Here is a 22,491-nt window from a genome sequence, read left to right on the forward strand (position 1 = left end):
ACATCCATTTGCCAGAGTTCATAAAATGTGGCAATTGCTAACATGATTGGGACAGACTTAAGCATTGCTACGAGTGAGAAAATCTCATCGTAGTCAACACCTTGAACTTGTCGAAAACCTTTCGCGACAAGTCAAGCTTTGTAGATAGTAACACTACCATTAGCGTCCGTCTTCCTCTTGAAGATCCATTTATTCGCAATGGCTCACAGATCATCGGGCAAGTCAATCAAAGTCCACACTTTGTTCTCATACATGGGTCCCATCTCAGATTTCATGGACTCAAGCCATTTCGCGGAATCTGGGCTCATCATCGCTTCCTCATAGTTTGTAGGTTCGTCATGGTCAAGTAACATGATCTCCAGAACAGGATTACCGTACCACTCTGGTGCGGACCTTACTCTGGCTGACCTACGAGGTTCGGTAGTAACTTGATCTAAAATTTCATGATCATCATCATTAACTTCCTCACTAATTGGTGTAGGCATCACTAGAACTGATTTCTGTGATGAACTTCTTTCCAATTCAGGAGCAGTTACAATTACCTCATCAAGTTCTACTTTCCTCCCACTCACTTCTTTCGAGAGAAACTCCTTCTCTAAAAAGGATCCATTCTTAGCAATGAATGTCTTGCCTTCAGATTTGTGATAGAAGGTGTACCCAACATTTTCTTTTGGGTATCCTATGAAGACGCACTTCTTTGATTTGGGTTCAAGCTTATCAGGTTGAAACCTTTTCACATAAGCATCACAACCCCAAACTTTAAGAAACGACAGTTTAGGTTTCTTGCCAAACCATAGTTCATACAGTGTCGTCTCAACGGATTTAGACGGTGCCCTATTTAACATGAATGTAGCTGTCTCTAATGCATAACCCCAAAATGATAGTGGTCAATCGGTAAGAGACATCATAGATTGCACTATATCCAATAAACTACGGTTATGACGTTCGAACACACCATTATGATGTGGTGTTCCAGGTGGCATGAGTTTGTGAAACTATCCCACATTGTTTTAATTGAAGGCCAAACTCGTAACTCAAATATTCGCCTCTGTGATCAGATCATAGAAACTTTATTTCTTGTTATGATGATTCTCTACTTCACTCTGAAATTCTTTAACTTTTCAAATGTTTCAGACTTGTGTTTCATCAAGTAGATATACCCATATCTGCTCAAATCATCTGTGAAGGTCAGAAAACAATGATACCCTCCATGAGCCTCAACACTCATCGAACCGCATACATCGGTATGTATTATTTCCAATAAGTCAGTGGCTTGCTCCATTGTTCCGGAGAACGGAGTCTTAGTCATCTTGCCCATGAGGTATGGTTCGCAAGCATCAAATGATTCATAATCAAGTGATTCCAAAAGTCCATCCGCATGGAGTTTCTTCACGCGCTTTACACCAATATGACCTAAACGGCAGTGCCACAAGTATGTTGCACTATCATTATCAACTTTGCATCTTTTGGCATCAATATTATGTGTATCACTACGATCGAGATTCAATAAACCATTTATATTAAGTGTATGACCATAGAAGGTTTTATTCATGTAAGCAGAACAACAATTATTCTTTGACTTAAATGAATAACTGTATTGCAATAAACATGATCCAATCATATTCATGCTCAACGCAAACACCAAATAACATTTATTTTAGGTTCAACACTAATCCTGAAGGTAAAGGGAGTGTGATGGTGATCTTATCAACCTTGGAATCACTTCCAACACACAACATCACCTCGCCCTTAACTAGTCTCTTTTTATTTTGCAACTCCCGTTTCGAGTTACTACTCTTAGCAACTGAACCAGTATCAAATACCGAGGGGTTGCTATAAACACTAGTAAAGTACACATCAATAACATGTATATCCAATATACCTTTGTTTACTTTGCCATCCTTCTTATCCGCCAAGTATCTAGGGCATTTCCACTTCCAGTGATCATTTCCTTTGCAGTTAGAAGCACTCGGTTTCAGGCTTGGGTCTAGCTTTGGGCTTCTTCATGGGAGTGACAACTTGCTTGCCATTCGTCTTGAAGTTCCCTTTCTTTCCCGTGCCCTTTTACTTGAAACTAGTGGTCTTGTCAACCATCAACACTTGATGCTTTTTCTTGATGTCTACCTTTGCCGATTTCAGCATCGCGAAGAGCTTGGGAATCCTTTCCGTTATCCCTTGCATATTATAGTTCATCACGAAGTTCTAGTAACTTGGTGATAGTGACTAGAGAACTCTGTCGATCACTATCTTATCGGGAAGATTAACTCCCACTTGATTCAAGTGATTGTAGTACTCAGACATTCTGAGCACATGCTCACTTGTTGAGCTGTTCTCCTCCATCTTGTGGGCAAAGTACTTGTCAGAGGTCTCATACTTCTTAACACGGGCATGAGTCTGAAATACCAATTTCAGCTCTTGGAACATCTCATATGCTCCATGGCGTTCAAAACGTTTTTGAAGTCCCGGTTTTAAGCCGTAAAGCATGGTGCACTAAACTATCAAGTAGTCATCATACCGAGCATTGTCAAACGTTCATAACGTCTGCATCTGCTCCTGCAATAGTTCTGTCACTTAGCGGTGCATCAAGGACATAATACTTCTGTGCAGCAATGATTATAATCCTCAGATCAAGGACCTTGTCCGCATCATTGCTACTATCAACTTTCAACTTATTTTTCTCTAGGAACATATCATAAATAAAACGGGGAAGCTATACGCGAGCTATTGATCTACAACATAGATATGCAAATACTATCAGGACTAAGTTCATGATAAATTAAAGTTCAATTAATCATATTACTTAAGAACTCCCACTTAGATAGACATCCCTCTAGTCATCTAAATGATCACGTGATCCATATCAACTAAACCATGTCCGATCATCACGTGAGATGGAGTAGTTTTCAATGGTGAACATCACTATGTTGATCATATCTACTATATGGTTCATGTTCGACCTTTCGGTCTCAGTGTTCCGAGGCCATATCTGCATATGCTAGGCTCGTCAAGTTTAACCCGAGTATTCTGCGTGTGCAAAACTGGCTTGCACCCGTTGTATGTGAACGTAGAGCTCATCACACCCGATCATCGCGTGGTGTCTCGGCACGACGAACTGTCGCAACGGTGCATACTCAGGGAGAACACTTATACCTTGAAATTTAGTGAGGGATCATCTTATAGTACTACCGCCGTGCTAAGCAAAGTAAGATGCATAAAGGATAAACATCACATGCAATCAATATAAGTGATATGATATGGCCATCATCATCTTGTGCCTTTGATCTCCACCTCCAAAGCACCGTCATGATCACCATCATCACCGGCTTGACACCTTGATTTCCATTGAAGCATCGTTGTCGTCTCACCAACTATTGCATCTACGATTATCGCTACCGCTTGGTAATAAAGTAAAGCAATTACATGGCGATTGCATTTCATACAATAAAGCGACAACGATATGGCTCCTGCCAGTTGCCGATAACTGTTACAAAACATGATCATCTCATACAACAATTTATATATCATCACGTCTTGACCATACAACATACCCTGCAAAAACAAGTTAGACGTCCTCTACTTGTTGTTGCAAATTTTACGTGGCTGCTACGGGTTTAGCAAGAACCGTTCTTACCTACGCATCAAAACCACAACGATTTTTCGTCAAGTGTGTTGTTTTAACCTTCAACAAGGACCGGGCGTAGTCACACTCGATTCAACTAAAGTTGGAGAAGCAGACACCCACTAGCCACCTGTGTGCGAAGCACGTCGGCAGAACCAGTCTCATGAACGCGGTCATGTAGTGTCTGCCTGGGCTGCTTCATCCAACAATACCGCCGAATCAAAGTATGACATGCTGGTAAGCAGTATGACTATTATCGCCCACAATTCTTTGTGTTCTACTCGTGCATATAACATCTACGCATAGACCTGGCTCAGATGCCACTGTTGGGGAACGTAGTATTTCAAAAAAATTGCCTACGATCAAGCAAGATCTATCTAGGAGAAGCATAGCAACGAGCGGGGAGAGTGTGTCCACATACCCTCGTAGACCGAAAGCGGAAATGTCTAGTAACGCGGTTGATGTAGTCGAACGTCTTCGCGATCCAACCAATCCAAGTACCGAACGCACGGCACCTCCGCGATCTGCACACGTTCAGCTCGGTGACGCCCCTCGAACTCTTGATCCAGTTGAGGCCGAGGAAGAGTTTCGTCAGCACGACGGCGTGGTGACGGTGATGATGAAGTTACCGGCACAGGGCTTCGCCTAAGCACTACGACGATAAGACCGAGGTGTAAAACTGTGGAGGGGGGCACCGCACACGGCTAAGAATAACTTGTGTGTTCTTGGGGTGCCCCTGGCCACGTATATAAAGGCGGGGAGGGAAGAGGTGGCCGGCCCAAGGGGGGCGCGCCAGGTGTGGGGAATCCTACTAGGACTCCCTAGTCCAAGTAGGATTCCCCTCCTCTTTCCTATTCGGAGTAGGAGAGAAGGAAAGAGAGGGAGAGGGAGAAGGAAAGGGGGGCCGCACCCCCACCCCTTGTCCAATTCAGTTTGGGCAGGGGGGAGGCGCGCGCCACCTCTTGGCCCTTCTCCCCTCTCTCCACTAAAGCCCAATAAGGCCCATTACTTCTCCACGCGAATTCCCGTAACTCCCCGGTACTCCGAAAAATACCCGAACACTCGAAACCTTTCCGATGTCTGAATATAGCCTTCCAATATATGGATATTTACCTCTCGACCATTTCGAGACTCCTCGTCATGTCCGTGATCTCATCCGGGACTCCGAACAAACTTCGGTCATCAAATTACATAACTCATAATATAAATCGTCATCGAACATTAAGCGTGCAGACCCTACGGGTTCGTGAACTATGTAGACATGACCGAGACACATCTCTAGTCAATAACCAATAGCGGAACCTGGATGCTCATATTGGCTCCTACATATTCCACGAAGATCTTTATCGGTCAAACCGCATAACAACATACGTTATTCCCTTTGTCATCGGTATGTTACTTGCCCGAGATTCGATCGTGGTATCATCATACCTTGTTCAATCTCGTTACCGGCAAGTCTCTTTACTCGTTCCTTAATGCATCATCCCGCAATTAACTCATTGGTCACATTGCTTGCAAGGCTTATAGTGATGTGCATTACCGAGAGGGCCCAGAGATACCTCTCTGATACACGGTGTGACAAATCCTATCTCGATCTATGCCAACCCAACAAACACCTTCGAAGACACCTGTAGAGCATCTTTATAATCACCTAGTTACTTGTGACGTTTGATAGCACACAAGGTGTTCCTCCGGTATTCGGGAGTTGCATAATATCATAGTTAGAGGAACATGTATAAGTCATGAAGAAAGCAATATCAATAAAACTAAACGATTATTTATGCTAAGCTAACGGATGGGTCTTTTCCATCACATCATTCTCCTAATGATGTGACTCCGTTCATCAAATGACAACACATGTCTATGGTCAGGAAACTGAACCATGTTTGATTAACGAGCTAGTCTAGTAGAGGCATACTAGGGACACTTTGTTTTGTCTATATATTCACACATGTATCAAGTTTCCGGTCAATACAATTCTAGCATGAATAATAGATATCTATCATCATATAAGGAAATATAAAATAACAACTTTATTATTGCCTCTAGGGCATATTTCCTTCAGGGAGGCGACACATTAAGCCCCTATCTTTCTCTGTTCAATAGACGCTATTTGTTCTAAAAATATGCTTTGAGTGGTAGCAATCATGGAAGACTATATGATAGTTGAGTATGTGGGATTTGCTAAATAAAAGCTCTTACATAGACCCTTCCTGAAAATAATATGAATTGCAATTGTTTGATGACTGATAACACAGTTTGTTAGTTTTCAAGAAAGTTTATGGTCTATGCTTTAACATGTGAATAGCTTGTTACTTGATCATGAGAAGTTTTACGAGATGAGCTACTGTTATGATATATAATGATGCTAGAAGAAGTGATTGAAATTATCATTGATCAAACTTGTGCACTTGCTAGCATTCCACATCAAAATTTTCATTTTTATCATTTACCTACGCGAGGGCGAGCAGGAATTAAGCTTGGGGATGCTTGATACGTCTCCAACGTATCTATAAATTTTGATTGTTCCATGCTATTATATTATCTATCTTGGTATGATTTTTAGGACTAAACTATTAACCTAGAGCCCAGTGCCAGTTTCTGTTTTTTCCTTGTTTTTGAGTTTTGCAGAAAAGGAATATCAAACGGAGTCCAAATGAGCTAAAAATTTACGATGATTTTTTATGGACCGGAAGAAGCCCCCGAAGCAGAAGAGTTGGGCCAGAAGAGTACCGAGCCAACCACAAGGGTGGAGGGCGCGCCCTACCCCCCTGGGAGGGTGCTCCGTCCTTGTGGTTGACTCGTGGATCCCCCTGACGTGAAACCGACACAAAAAATTCCTATAAATACAGAAACCCCCGAAAAGAAAACTAGATTGGAAGTTCCGCCGCCGCAAGCCTCCGTAGCCACGAAAAACCAATCGGGAGGCTGTTCCGGCACCCTGCCGGAGGGGGAAACCATCATCGGTGGCCATCTTCATCATCCCGGCGCTCTCCATGACGAGGAGGGAGTAGTTCACCCTCGGGGCTGAGGGTATGTACCAGTAGCAATGTGTTTGATCTCTCTCTCTCATGTCCTTGATTTGGCATGATCTTGATGTACCGTGAGCTTTGCTATTATAGTTGGATCTTATGATGTTTCTCCCCCTCTACCTTCTTGTAATGGATTGAGTTTTCCCTTTGAAGTTATCTTATCGTATTGAGTCTTTAAGGATTTGAGAACACTTGATGTATGTCTTGCATGTGCTTATCTGTAGTGACAATGGGATATTCGCATGATCCACTTGATGTAAGTTTTGGTGATCAACTTGCGGGTTCTGTGACCTTGTGAACTTATGCATAGGGGTTGGCACACGTTTTCGTCTTGACTCTCCGGTAGAAACTTTGGGGCATTCTTTGAAGTTCTTTCTGTTGGTTTGACTAGATGAATCTGAGATTGTGTGATGCATATCGTATAATCAAACCCGCGGATACTTGTGGTGACATTGGAGTATCTAGGTGACATTAGGGTTTTGGTTGATGTGTGTCTTAAGGTGTTATTTTAGTACGAACTCTAGGGCTGTTTGTGACACTTATAGGAATAGCCCAATAGATCGATCAAAAAATTTAACTTTGAGGTGGTTTCGTACCCTACAATAATCTCTTCGTTTGTTCTCCGCTATTAGTGACTTTGGAGTGACTCTTTGTTGCACGTTGAGGGATTGTTATATAATCTAATTATGTTATCGTTGTTGAGAGAACTTGCACTAGTGAAAGTATGAACCCTAGGCCTTGTTTCGAAGCATTGCAATACCGTTTTCGCTCACTTTTGTTACTTGCTACCTTGCTGTTTTTATAATTTTAGATTACAAAAATCTATATCTACCATCCATATTACGCATGTATCACCATCTCTTCGCCGAACTAGTGCACCTATACAATTTACCATTGTATTGAGTGTGTTGGGGACACAAGAGACTCTTTGTTATTTGGTTGCAGGGTTGTTTGAGAGAGAACATCTTCATCCTACGCCTCCCACGGATTGATAAACCTTAGGTCATACACTTGAGGGAAATTTGCTACTGTCCTACAAAACTCTGCGCTTGGAGCCCCAACATGAGTCTACAAGAAGAAGGTTGTGTACCCAAAGGGACCGCTGCTCCTAATCCTTGGATCTCAGCCATTGCACCAGCGATGTGCAGTCGGAGAAGGGCCTCGCCACCGCCTTCCACGGAGCCATCCGGACTTCATCGGAGGGCGCCTCAGGCGGTGGTGAGGGGAGGAAGGTGCGGCGAGGAGAGGAAGGTGCGCCGGGGGAGATGGCGGCGGAGGAGGGATCCGGCGGTGTGGGTGGCGGCGGCGCTAAATCACGAGTTGTAGAGTCCAAAAAAATAAACCTTGTACATTGTATACAAGAACCCTACAACAACTACTTAAAACTGGATAACCAGTTAACTATAGCAAAGTATCAGCCCTAGCCAAGAACCAACTAACAAAAGAATCATCTTCAACATCAAGCAACTCCATTACAACTTACCCAAGAGATGATTTGTGGCACGCAGGTGTCCGAGCACATAGATTTCTTGCTGTTCGATTGCTTCGAGATTCGAAAATTGGTTTGGTATTTGCATGTAATTTGATCCTTAATTACCTAGATGGGGTTCATGCGTGCAACTTTTCACAGCTTTTGGCATCTCCACCCTTCCCACGTCCCATCCTTTTTTCCTTTGACTTTTAAATTTATCTTTTGAACCGAAAGTCTAATTTATATTTCATTTGCATATTTGTGTTCCTTCTGACAAGGGCTTTGAAATAAGATCAATTTTGAATACGTTTTGAGACCCCTTTAAAATTTTGCTAAGTTTTAGTTACCGAAATTTAACAGAAACTAACGATAAAATTAGTAAGTTTTAGAACTTAAACTTAAAATCATGTGGGGCTCCAACGATTTGACAAGTTTTAATAACTTTAACAAGTCTTGAAACTATTAACTTACTAAAAAAAGCAAATGAAACTTTGTGAAACTTGGTAAAAACTTAAAATTATGACTATCAAGTTTTAATATTCGAAACTTTGATTTTTTTTATATTTTTTTGTCAAAATGTATTCAAGATTAGTCTTGTTTGAAAGTTCTTGTGATGACGAACACAAATATACAAAATGAACTTAATTTTGACTTTCGGTTCAAAAGATATAGTAGATTAAAATTTAAAGCTGAAATGAAAAAGGCCCGGGAGGTGGGTGGACGACACATGCAACTCCGGCAAAAGCTGCCAAAAGCATGCGTGGATAGACCCCAGTCTAAAGCAATCAAATGTCTTAAAGTCAATATGTTCATGAATCTTGAAGCAATCGGACTACTGCATGTATGCGTGTCCCTGCGTGAGTGTTTCTCAAACTTATCCAGGGGAATACGAACTAGAACCAGCATTAATTGCAAAGTTTTAGCAGCTTAATAGGGGAAGTAAAAAGGAAACTAGGAAGTAAAACTAAGCCATCTCCAGAATATGGGCAGGAAGGTCGAGGTCATCCTCCATGTTGTAGAAGAAAGCGCCATCAGCGAATAAGATGAAAGCTGCCTCATCCACTAGTGATCCGTAGCACACCAGGACACCATCCTCTCAAACTCGGAGCATGAAAAACCTCATTTGCTACTCGCTCTAGAAGCTTTACATGAATCCAGTTCAAACATGTGAAGGTGGTATGCACAGATTTCTCCCTGAATCCAGTTCAAACCTGTTGACAATTGTTTTACCCGAGTCATTGATACGATTTCAGTTTTTAAATGTTTTTACTTGATTTTCTATTAAAATAATATCTCTCGACCCCTCGCGTCGCCCCCGCGGGCGACCCGGGGGGGGGGGGGGACCTAGCCGCCCCCCTCTCGGCCTCCTACGCTTCTCCCCCTCCTCGCCGCCGTCCGCAGCGCGGTGGCGGGGCTTCTCTTTACCCCTTCAATCTCGGCTGGCGCAGGACAACGAGATCGGGAGGTGTGCCGGGCGAGGGTGGGGTCTGGCGATGCTGCGGGCGGGTCTTCCCGCGGCGCGGCGGCGGCGGCCTGCTTGTGGCGAGGTGGTGGTTGCGTTGGATATGACCGGTGGTCGCAGATGTCGCCGGATCCAAATCAGATCCATCTGATCCTGTCTTTGGACTTCGCCGGCCGCCGCGGGGTGGTGTTGGTCGTCGCTTGCGACGTCGGATCGCTGGATTCAACGTCTGGAGTTCTACGTTGGGTTCTTCTCGGTCCTCCTTCCTGGTGGGCTGAGCCCCATGGCTCTTTCAATTCTGCAGGTTTCGGTTCATGACTAGTTGCCGGATCCGGAGCATACGGAGGTTGGTGGTATAGGATGGGACCGGAGAAAACTTTGGTCGACTTGTTCGGCCCGGCATCGGCGACGTCACTCGACGCCGTTATCCTCCCTGGAGGCGAAGTCGGGGTCTGTCCTATCCCCCCCGGATCCCTCCCGGACGAAAGTCCAAAATCCAGTCTGGATTGGGCAGTGGCGGCGTCCTGCGCGTCGTATCCTCCATCGAGGCATCGTCTGGAGAGGACCTCGTGTTCGGGGGTGAGATGCTGCGGGTAGTGGGCTCTGTGTGACTCCAGCAGTGGCGACGGTGTGGTGGTTGCCAGGTGGTGTGGCGTTGTATCTACCGCGTCGACGAGGATGAGTTTTGGTGGCATGGTGCAGCTGGATATCGTCGACGGATGCGGCTGGATGGTCGAGCGCAGGGCGGTGGCGCTGTCTGACGCCATGGTGGCGTCGAGAGCAGGCTGGCAAGGTTTGCGTCAGTCCCTGCTCTGGAGATGGGTCGGTAGAAGACGGCGGCGGCGGGCTTGGTGAGTGCGTCGGACCGGTGTGTGACCCAGTCCCGATATGTGGCTGGAATGGGGCATCCGGCATTAGATGTTAGGTTTTGGTGTGATGTCTGTTTGGTATTAGGCCCGGACATTCGACACGCCTACATCAAGGGGAATAGGAGTAGCGACAGGTGTTGCTAAGACGGTGGTTCTAGGCTTACTGATATACTACTTTGTAAAGTCTTTGTGAATAATTAATAAAGTGGCCGCATGCATCGTTCAGATGCAAAGGCCGAGGTACATCCTCCTTTAAAAAAAGGTTCAAACATGTATATGTTTTTACTTAGCTTGATCTTCCATTATGGTAATTTGACTGAAGAAGGATTATATATGTAGTTATACAAGAATTAGCGGTGTATTATGTACTTCACGCAAAAAAAGAGAGCAAGAAAGATGATATATTATGTACGAACTAGCTGGAACACGTCAGTCCAATTCTAACCAAGTGTAGTACTGTACCAAACAGTAGTTCTACTAGTTTCCAGTGGATGTGTGGTACATATACGTTTGAACAATAGTTGAGTCGAGTCGAGATGATACGCTACCATATATGACATATGTTCCACGCTCTTTCCTGTTAATCATTGTAGTAGTACGACACTGTAATTAGTTGTGAGATCGTTGTCTTCGTTAGCATTTATGCATGCATGCAAGGACAAATCGGGCTGCGATTAGTCTACTCATCTCGTTGTCCATTGTTAGATCAATTAGGTATGCGAGTACATATGTGCATGTTATGTGTCATCATGCTAACTAAACACGGTGTCAGGCTAAAGATTTTCTCCTCAAGTCGCGGCTACGTATCGTTAGGCGAAAAAGTAGCCTGGTCTACGTATATTCGCACACGCACCTACAGAAATTTCCGGCAACACATGGTCCTAATACATCCAAGAGTCCCCGCAAAGAAAAGAGAATACATCCAAGAGTGTGACCATGTGAGCACCGTATCCTTGCCTCAATTTCGCATACTTCTCCTTGGCGATGCATGCCTGGCCGGAGTTAACTGCTAGTCACTGGGAACGGTACAAACTACTCCCTCTGTTTCATAATATAAGATGTTTTAATATTTTTTATAAAAAATGCTTTATTACGTAAAAGATTTAAGTATTACACCCAGCCTCTGTATAACTGTGATGCACACAATCAAACCAAATCCGGTCTCAAAAAGTAAAATGACGAAATACAAGTATTCATGAAGAGACTGTATGACACCTAACCGTAGGAGAGCCAATCCTAAGATCATGCTGCCATCCATGTCAAGAAAAAAATATCCTCACCGTGTTCTCTAAGCGTGTACACACCTCCGTAAATAGATCTCAGTTTTCCACACATTGAAGAGACGACCATGAATGGAGCATACCGGTACATCTGTAGATAACCTGTATAAGACAAGTACTTTTATCGTTAAAAACCTTATCATTTCTATATAGCCAAAGCGACCAAATAACGACAAGCGCTTCCATTCTGAGAAGAATTCTAAACATGTACTCTATCCCATGTAACTAGTTACCAAATATATTAGCAACACTACGTGGAGCATACAAGTCAGAAGCTATTTGAATGACTGACCATATAGAATGAGCCAATTTGCATTGAAAAATAAATGTTTTATTGTTTCATGATGATGACAAAATACACATTGCGTACTTCCATGCCAATTCATTTTAATAAGGTTATCTTTGGTAAGAATGACTCCACAACGAAGATACCACGCAAAGATTTTATTCGTAAGAGGTATCTCCATCTTCCAAATCTTATTATTATCAGCTGGCACCTCTGACTACATCAGAGCACTATACATAGAGTCTACCGTGAATTTACCATTCATGTGTAGACTCCAAAAGAACTCTTCGGCGCGGAAACTGCCGGCAAAAATTGTCAGCGAAGAGAGCATTGGGGGCAAAGTAGTCGTTCATCAGTGTCAAATGGCCGCGCACCCGATTGTGGTTGAGCACTCGATGACCCTTGATCGATCTCTTGAAAATAAGAACATGCTTCTCGGCACGCTCCGCGTCTGCAAGGACCGTCTGCATCATTGCCCTCTCATCAGTGTAGTCCTCCTCATCAGACGGGTTGGACAACTCAATATAGTGCTCGTATATGTACTCCATATTCGAATCCATTTCATCGAAGAAAACGAAGGGACCAAATTTTTAGCTTCGAAAATTCAACGAACACTTGCCGGACATGAGCGGCGGTCAGAGGAAAGGCTCATCCCGGCAGCGGAGGAGAAGTGGCGTGGAGCCCACGTGTACCGTTCGAGGTGACAGACTCGTCGAGTTCCGGCAGGGGTGTGGCGTGGTGGCGGGATGATGGAGCGGCGCAAAGGCAAGAGAGAAAAAGGGAAGGAGAGAAATGGGAGGATGGAGGCGTGGGGTTCGGGAGGGGTTTTGAGTGGGCCAAAGGTGTCGGAGTCCTACGTGGCTATTGTTGGGAATCGTAGCATAATTTAAAATTTTTCTACGCTCACCAAGATGCATCTATGGAGTCTACTAGCAACGAGGGGAAAGGAGTGCATCTACATACCCTTGTAGATCGCGAGCGGAAGCGTTCCAATGAACGTGGATGACGGAGTCGTACTCGCCGTGATCCAAATCACCGATGACCGAGTGCCGAACGGACGGCACCTCCGCGTTCAACACACGTACGGTGCAGAGACGTCTCCTCCTTCTTGATCCAGCAAGGGGGGAGGAGAGGTTGATGGAGATCCAACAACACGACGGCGTAGTGGTGGATGTAGCGGGTCTCCGGCAGGGCTTCGCCAAGCTTCTGCGAGAGAGAGAGGTGTTGCAGGGGAGGAGCGAGGCGCCCAAGGCTTAGATGTTGCTGCCCTCCCTTCCCCCCACTATATATAGGGCCAAGGGAGAGGGGGGGGGGGGGGCGCAGCCTTGCCCCTTCCTCCAAGGAAGGGTGCGGCCAGGGGGGAGTCCTTCCCCCCCAAGGCACCTCGGAGGTGCCTTCCCCCTTTAGGACTCTCCCTTTTTTCTTATCTCTTGCGCATGGGCCTCTTGGGGCTGGTGCCCTTGGCTCATATAGGCCAAGGCGCACCCCTTACAGCCCATGTGGCCCCTCCGGGGCTGGTGGACCCCCGGACCCCTTTCGGCACTCCCGGTACAATACCGATAAAGCGCGAAACTTTTCCGGCGACCAAAATAAGACTTCCCATATATAAATCTTTACCTCCGGACCATTCCGGAACCTCTCGTGACGTCCGGGATCTCATCCGGGACTCCGAACAACTTTCGGGTTTCCGCATACATATATCTCTACAACCCTAGCGTCACCGGACCTTAAGTGTGTAGACCCTACGGGTTCGAGAGACATGTAGACATGACCGAGACGCCTCTCCGGTCAATAACCAACAGCGGGATCTGGATACCCATGTTGGCTCCCACATGTTCCACGATGATATCATCGGATGAACCACGGTGTCGAGGATTCAATCAATCCGTATGCAATTCCCTTTGTCAATCGGTATGTTACTTGCCCGAGATTCGATCGTCGGTATCCCAATACCTTGTTCAATCTCGTTACCGGCAAGTCTCTTTACTCGTACCGCAATGCATGATCCCGTGACTAACGCCTTAGTCACATTGAGCTCATTATGATGATGCATTACCGAGTGGGCCCAGAGATACCTCTCCGTCACACGGAGTGACAAATCCCAGTCTCGATCCGTGCCAACCCAACAGACACTTTCGGAGATACCCGTAATGCACCTTTATAGTCACCCAGTTACGTTGTGACGTTTGGCACACCCAAAGCACTCCTACGGTATCCGGGAGTTGCACGATCTCATGGTCTAAGGAAAAGATACTTGACATTGGAAAAGCTCTAGCAAACGAAACTACACGATCTTTTATGCTATGCTTAAGTTGGGTCTTGTCCATCATATCATTCTCTTAATGATGTGATCCCGTTATCAATGACATCCAATGTCCATAGTCAGGAAACCATGACTATCTGTTGATCAACGAGCTAGTCAACTAGAGGCTTACTAGGGACAGGTTGTGGTCTATGTATTCACACATGTATTACGATTTCCGGACAATACAATTATAGCATGAATAATAGACAATTACCATGAACAAAGAAATATAATAATAACCATTTATTATTGCCTCTAGGGCATATTTCCAACAGCTATTGTTCGGACTCCCGCAAAACCCCCGCCCTCCATTTTGTCTCTGGTTTACCGAAAGAAATACATCCGAACCGCTCGACAAACCGATACAAGCCCGCGTTGGATGACACAACACGTTCGGACCACATAGTCCGGATGGTTGCAAGTGGTTTGAGAGTCCGCTTTGAAGATGCCCCCAGTTGTCCTTCTACTACTAAATTGTCCCGTTCTTCTGTCCATTTCAAATATAACTTTTCCCTTTTAGATAAGGATTCTTCAAAGATACAAAATTGAAGGCACGTTCCTCTCTGGAGTTGGGTGTGTACGATGCATGATTTGACCCTCATGCTTCACATGTCAACTAGCCGTAGAATGTACTGGAGCAGGATAGGCCATTCGTAGCAAGTCAAATGTTAATCATTTGGCCACGAATTAAGTCTGCTCCCCGTACGAAAAGAGGGAGCCCAATCCAAGTACGTTACCTGCAATGAGCATGAGCATGACATCCATCGCAAAAGAAAAGAAAGGAGCCTAAACATCAAATCTACAAAAAAAACATAAACATGACTTTAGGGCACACATTTGGACTCCGAGAGACCAAAGTATTTCTGGTCATAGAATATGAATAAAAAATTATGATAATGAGTTGAACACATACTATATGGATTAGAACACATAAATTCAAAACCAATTCAGCATTTAAGAAGATTTTCACCGAACAAAAATTATAATTTTTTTTTGAAAATAGAACAGTGGACATTTTTTTTGAGAAATAATACAACAGTGGACATGGGTGCACAGGGACCCGATTTAAAAATATATGTATCACTAAAACATACATGGTCCAGTGTTATGCATGTGTTTAAAATTTCACAACAAATTGGCCCATCTCGTATTCTAGGCGAATTAAAACAAAAACAATACAATATAAAAGTTACTCCCTCCATTCACAAATATAATATGTTTTAAATATTTCAATATGGACTACATACAGACTGAAATGATCAAACAAACACACCAAAACTTGTCTAAACACATCCAATTCGAAAAAATAATAGAATATCTTATATTTGTGAACGGAGGGAGTACTATTCATGTTTTCCGCAGATGCAATTTTGTCTTTTTGCTAGGATTTCCAGTTTTCCACAAAATGCATTTTGTCGCCAAACTTTACACACATGTATATAACACTAGACCATTTTTGCTAAAAAAAAGTTTCAGAAGTACTTGACGGTTTCTGGGCTCGGAAGTACAATTTCTTAGTAATTCATGCCAATAGGACCTTGAACTAGGCTCATTAAAACCATCACAATTGAATTTGTTGTTTCTGTTCCTCAAGTTGTGCTTAAAATTAGGATTCCAATCTTTGACATGATATATGTATTTTGTTTCTATGTCGCTAAATAAACCAGATTTTGCGAACTAGGTTGGTTTGGTTCATTGTGTTCAAACCTGCCCATCAAGGTTCAAGTTCTAAAATTGGCATGGCTGCTCGTATTTTTCTAGATCTAGTTAACCTTGTCATGTTCTCTTTTAATAAGCCCTCCGATTGTGCTACATACCTATGCGTGGATGGTGAACAATACCAAAATGATGAGGTTTTGACATGGGTTTTGGTTGCCTTGAAAGAATATTAGCATGACCAAGTGTAAAAAGAAATACAAACCCGGAAGCTTGATATTTGGTTGCCGGAAATCTAGCAAGACATGAAACGAAGTGGCGGAGATTCATCCGGGCAAGAGCCAAAATGTCTTATTTTTTTAAGATCCAGCACCTGCTGGCGTTTCATTGATTTAGCAGAAGAGAGCGGTTACAAAGATGATCAAGTGATTGGGTGAAAATGAGAGAAGAGAACTACATGGTGACATCTAGTTCTCGCGCCCCTTTGGGCCAAAGAGCCGGTGCTGGTTTGCTAATCTCTCGCTATCGTGGCCCCAAAGGGGTGCTCAAGGTTCTTTGCTCCGGCGAGCTGCCATAGCTCCAAAGTGCTTCTGATCTTGGCTAGCACCGAAGGCATGGATGCTGTCTGGCAAGAGCCAAAATGTCAGAAGCGTGCATATATACAACACCATATGCTTAATTATAACCGTACTTGCTCAAGTTGCAGTAATATAATTTGAAATCGGTCAGAGAAGTAAGAAGTCGATCCGATGAATTAATTCGTCACAGCTCACGAACTGACTAACACCCATCTGTGAAGCCTAAGTTTACTTTTTTTTTCTTTTCCTTTTGCTTTTGTACTTGTATAATTCAACGGTAGTTCTATGTTCAGACCAAAGAATCAATTAAGAAATCAACCCGACGAATTAGTTCAATATTAGAGCAGACCACGTCCGAGTTAAATACATAGTGTGGCAGGTTTTTGTTTGACTTGACCGCTTAGAACTCTGAGGACCTAGTTGTCATTTCCTTGAATGACATACCTCGCAATTTTTTTTTCTTAAATGACATATGATTCATTGAAAGTCTTTGAATATAAATCCAGAGCTTTTATTCATATAAAAAATCGTGGTGCAGCGAACCAACCTGTGATTGAATGGTTAGAGGGACTGTGGTGTCCTCAGCCGACCAGGGTTCAAGTCCTGGTGCTCGCATTTATTCCTGAATTTATTTCAGGATTTCCGGCGATGCAATGCAGCCGGGCCAGTAGCCAAAAATTCAAACGCGTGTATACATAATCGACGGCTACATGCTCAAGTCGCAGTAATATAATCTGGGACCAATCAGAGGTGTTAGTTAATTAACCTGATCAAATAAGAAGCAACCCCCCACGCAAAAAAAGAAGGAAGTCAATCCGACGAACTAGTTGGACGGAAGACCAGACCAGGTACGAAGTTACATACGTAGTCGCAGGTTTATTTTTGACGTGACCGCACGACCATCGATCCGTGAATCTCGCGCGAGAGATAAACTACTACTACTTCAACGGAACGCACTACCAGCAGCCAGCGGCCACTCCTCGCTGTATATGATCGAACTAACAAGCATATCCGAAGTTGATTATTAGGGACAAGTTGGGCGGCCGAAAAATGCAATGGTGCAATGCATGGCGGCAGCATGGTGCTGGCCTGTAGAGCTCGAAAGGTGCACGCATACGCGTGTGGTACGGACGGGCGTGCAGATGGACGCAGCTATCCGTCCTTAAAACTTGATGGACCTCTCGTTGTTTCGGAGTTGATGTGTGTATACGTACATCAGAATGGTACATGCATATGGTGTTCAAACTACAGGGACTTTTGGAGAGGACGATCGAGGGCCACGTTTTCGTTGAGCTGTGTACATATTGACACATGAAATGTAAAAAATATTTGACTAACGTTCCTTATATGGCTTCCCGAGCCGGAAAAAAGAAAGAAATGATGGAGCCTCGGCTAAATGGGGCTATTTTCTTTGAGGAAAAGCATGCGAAATACTATATATATTTTAAGTTCATTTAAAAAAACTACACATGCACATAAATGTGTAGTATGCACGTACAAATATGTTGTCCTTTTTGTGTAGCAAACAGATTAACATATTATTTTACAAAATATTGCATATATGTAGAACATGTCTACATATGTACCAATGGAAATGGTCTTACAACTTTTAATAGGCAAATAAATATTATCATGGAACCCGAGAACCGAATTGCCGCTATCTCACGGGGTGGAATGTTCGATGTCGCCACTACGGAGAAGATGAGTAGAGGAGGATGTAGGAGAGGGGGATAGCGACAAGTAAGAATAGCATGCCAATAGATTGACGAGGTGACGACGAGTGGCAAAGCTACTCCAAGCATGATGACACTGGGGAATGGTACGGATGGGGACTCATCGATGCAAGATAGATAACATGTACTGGCGCCCCCTAGGTTTAGAGGAGCATGTTATTGTGGTGAACTCTAGCCTCAAGGCCGATGACGGATGCCCAGATTTGCCGGGACGACTGCGAGGGGAAAGTGAAGAGGGGCCAACAATGTTAGTGAGGTGAAGGAAATACGATAAATACAATGGACTTGGCTAGCGGTGTTGGGCATGAGTGAGGACCCAACAGTCCTAGTTGATAGCTTATTAGCGAGTCGACACTCCGTTTTGACGCCAGCGGCCGCCATCAACGGTGGATGACCAAATCATGATGGCGGATGTCAGAAGAGAAAGAGTGATTGGCGGTGCCAAAATATGGGCAGTCGGTGGCGAGGCGGCCATAGGAGAGGAGGGAGAACGAGATGATGGAGAAAGAGATGGGAGGTGTGTGTGTGTGTGTGTTGGGGGGTACTCTAAAATTGAGGTATGGAAGCCAAAAACAATAATTGCCGTATATAATGCATATTTTGGTGCAAAACTAATATCAGGTTGACGATACTTGTTCTTTTAATCGTGGGAGCGCATAGAGTAATTGAGTTGTTGGCACAACATGTAACCAAAATTAATCCTTTGCAGACAGCGTAAGGGCTAGGTTAATTACCCTTGCATTTATTTTGATGTAGCCAAAATTAATCCTCCGCGGACGCTTAGGGTGCGTTTGGGAGCTAAGTATTTTTGAAGTTTTCTAGGAATACTATGGTTTCTGAGAAAACTTCAGTATTAAATACTTTGAGGTGTTTGGATAAAAAAAACACTGCAGCCTAACAAACCATAGTATCTCTAAAACTGTGGTATTTTTGTAGTATTTGAAAAAGAGATCGGGTCTTTTTTCAAAAAACTTAGAAACGCTAGCTCATTGGTCTCTCTGAGTCCATCATCTTATGACCCATACTTACTAGACAATAGATCTATCTGGCCAGAGGTGTGCGTACACGTACGGATGACTTAGCACCGGGAAACATGTGCACGCGGAGATGATTCTTACAGGGGTGTGTAGCTTCTGATCACTTCTAGACGCACGAGCTGCATCTTCAGTGCCTGTCACAACGCTCCATCTTTGATGGATCACAAGAGATAACTCGACTATGTATCCTAGCATCTACAAAGAACGTGCTCATGCCTAACATGCATACGGCAGCCGTTAGCACGAGTTGATCGGGCCGTGGGTGCAGCTGAGTTAGGTTCGGCTGTAGGTATCGTCAAGATTATCCGTGCAATGACAGAACAATTGTTCAAATTCAGAGAAACTTAATAAAACTGCCATTTGCGAAACGCCTCCACAGTTTTACCAAAACTAAGAAAAACTACGGTTTTTAGAAACTAAAGTATTTATTGCCCACACATTAAAATACCGAGGTTTTGTAATACTATGGTTTTGCAAAAACCGTGTTGCCAAACTAGGCCTTACAGATTGAGTTCATCACTCTTACATTTATGTTTTGACAAGTCATCATTCTCAAAATCACAGAGGAAAGAATAAAAAAGTAGTAACTTCACGCCCCTTGGCTGCACAGAAACAATCGAGAATCGTACTGTTATCCGCTAACGACCCATGTTGTGACGTTGAGTAGTACGTAGTGATCCAATCTCTGAGACAAGGACATGGCGAGCCGTGTGGACGCTTCTGGATCAGGAGCTAAGGGGAAGGGGAAGCTGGAGGACATCATGCAAGAGCTGGCTCTGAAGGAAGAAGATCTTGACGACGTGATCTTTGAGGACGACGACGCCCCTGCGGAGGAAGAACTCAGATGGATGGTTTTGGCGCGTGTGCACATGGACAAGGGCTTTAGTACCTACTGGTTTTTCAGAAACATGCGATCTGCTTGGGATCTAGCAAGACCGGTGAAGATGAAAACCCTAGAGGATAACCTATTCCAGATGCAGTTCAACTGCTTAGGGGACTGGGAGAGAGTCACCCAGGGGGGACCGTGGCACTTCAGGGGTAACCCTGTGATCATTGTTCCCTATGATGGTTATTCGAAGCCCACATCCATCGAACTATTCAAGTTTGAAATCTGGGTGAGGATCATCGATCTGCCCATAGCATATCATGGCAAGGTGAAGGCGCTGGCGGCAAAGTTGGGCGAGTTTGTGGACTCGGAACCCTCATCTTTTGATTTTGAGGGCAATTTTTACCGGGTGAGGATTAAGTTAGATGTTCGCAACCCACTGAAGAAAGCAACGTCTCTGATCCGTGGTGGAGAGCGGCAGATATTTGCAGTAAAATACGAGCGTCTTCCCGACTGGTGCCAAGTGTGTGGCATGATGGGCCATGAGTTTAAGGAACACAGTGATGGAGTTCACCCTCCTTCGGCGCTGATCTTCAAGAATTTGCGTGCTCCAGCTACTACTGCATGGGGGACGAAACGCCGTAACAGCAACTAGAGGGGCAGAAGACAAGAAGCAGGCCAGGGCAGCAACGGGCAGGAGAAAAGTGTAGGAGCTGAGGAGCCATCGGATGTTGATATGGAGTTGAATGATGAAAACCATAAACGCAACTCCGATGAGGCGTTGCAAAGTCAGAACCCGATGGCTAGTGCGGGTTTGGAGATAGTGCCAGCGACAAAAAGTGGAGATACGCCTCTTAGCCCGCCTCCAAAACAGGACCCCAAGAGGTCTAAACCAACCCTGCAAAATGAAAAGAACCCTGCTGGATTGCTCAAGAAGACCCTCCCTCAGGGCAAAAACTATGATGCTAGATCGGCGGCCTCCCCGGCGGAGGACCGCCGGGCGCAATGAGTTTGTTAAGTTGGAACTGCCGGGGTATTGGCAACGCCCCGACAGTTCAAGAGCTCCGCGAGTTAGCGGTAAAGTTTGCCCCTAAAGTGCTCTGTATAATTGAAACTCGGATAGGGAGGGATAGAGCAGAAAGTCTAGCAAGCACTTTAGGTTTTGATTCATCTTTTGCTGTTGACTCCGCTGGTAGAAGCGGAGGCCTTGTTCTTTTTTGGAATAATGAAATAAAGGTTGAAATTTTGGGCTACTTGAGGTTCCATATTGATGCAAAAATCTGTGATCTTGGTTTGCAACCATGGCGTTTGACATGCTTCTATGGAGAGGCACAAACGCATCTTCGCCAAACGTCATGGAACACCCTGAAGGGGCTAGCTGCTCTTAGCCCCCTCCCATGGGTCTGTGTTGGTGATTTTAACAAAGTACTAAGACAGGAAGAACATGATGGAATAGGCCAGAGATGCCAAGCTCAGATGCAAGGCTTTCGGGATGCCGTAGATGTTTGCGGTTTGAATGACTTGGGTTTCCAAGGAAGGATGTGGACCTTCGAGAAGAAAGTGACGGGCGGCACTTACACCAGGGTGAGGCTGGATAGAGCCCTAGCTACGGCAGACTGGAACTCTCTGTTCCAGGGAGCAGCGGTGGAACACCTTACGGCGGCGACCTCTGATCACGCTCCAATCCTCTTGAAGTTGGAGTCCACGGCGGGGCATCTAGTGAGAGAAAAGCTCTTTAGATACGAAGTTATGTGGGACTCTCATGTTGGAAATATGCCCTAGAGGCAATAATAAATGGTTATTATTATATTTCTTTGTTCATGATAATTGTCTATTGTTCATGCTATAATTGTGTTATCCGGAAATCGTAATACATGTGTGAATACATAGACCACAACGTGTCCCTAGTAAGCCTCTAGTTGACTAGCTCGTTGATCAACAGATAGTCATGGTTTCCAGACTATGGACATTGAATGTCATTGATAACGGGATCACATCATTAGGAGAATGATGTGATGGACAAGACCCAATCCTAAGCATAGCACAAAAGATCGTGTAGTTCGTTTGCTAGAGCTTTTCCAATGTCAAGTATCATTTCCTTAGACCATGAGATCGTGCAACTCCCGGATACCGTAGGAGTGCTCTGGGTGTATCAAACGTCACAACGTAACTGGGTGACTATAAAGGTATACTACGGGTATCTCCGAAAGTGTTTGTTGGGTTGGCACGGATCGAGACTGGGATTTGTCACTCTGTGTGACGGAGAGGTATCTCTGGGCCCACTCGGTAATGCATCATCATAATGAGCTCAATGTGACTAAGGAGTTAGCCACGGGA

The 22,491-nt window shown here is 44.4% G+C and overlaps 1 protein-coding gene across 1 annotated transcript; it reads left to right on the forward strand.

Moving 5' to 3' along the window:
* The first annotated feature begins 20,026 nt into the window (after nt 1-20,026).
* LOC109733245 (uncharacterized) lies at nt 20,027-20,809 on the forward strand. The gene has a single exon (XM_020292442.1). The coding sequence runs from the start codon at nt 20,027-20,029 to the stop codon at nt 20,807-20,809; it is 783 nt and encodes a 260-aa protein (XP_020148031.1).
* Nucleotides 20,810-22,491: the final 1,682 nt, after the last annotated feature.

Source organism: Aegilops tauschii, chromosome 5 (assembly GCF_002575655.3).
Source record: "Aegilops tauschii subsp. strangulata cultivar AL8/78 chromosome 5, Aet v6.0, whole genome shotgun sequence".
Lineage (NCBI taxonomy): Eukaryota > Viridiplantae > Streptophyta > Magnoliopsida > Poales > Poaceae > Aegilops > Aegilops tauschii.

Coding starts and splice junctions, on each gene's coding strand:
- LOC109733245 (XM_020292442.1), top strand. CDS start 20,027: ATGGCGAGCCGTGTGGACGCTTCTGGATCAGGAGCTAAGGGGAAGGGG.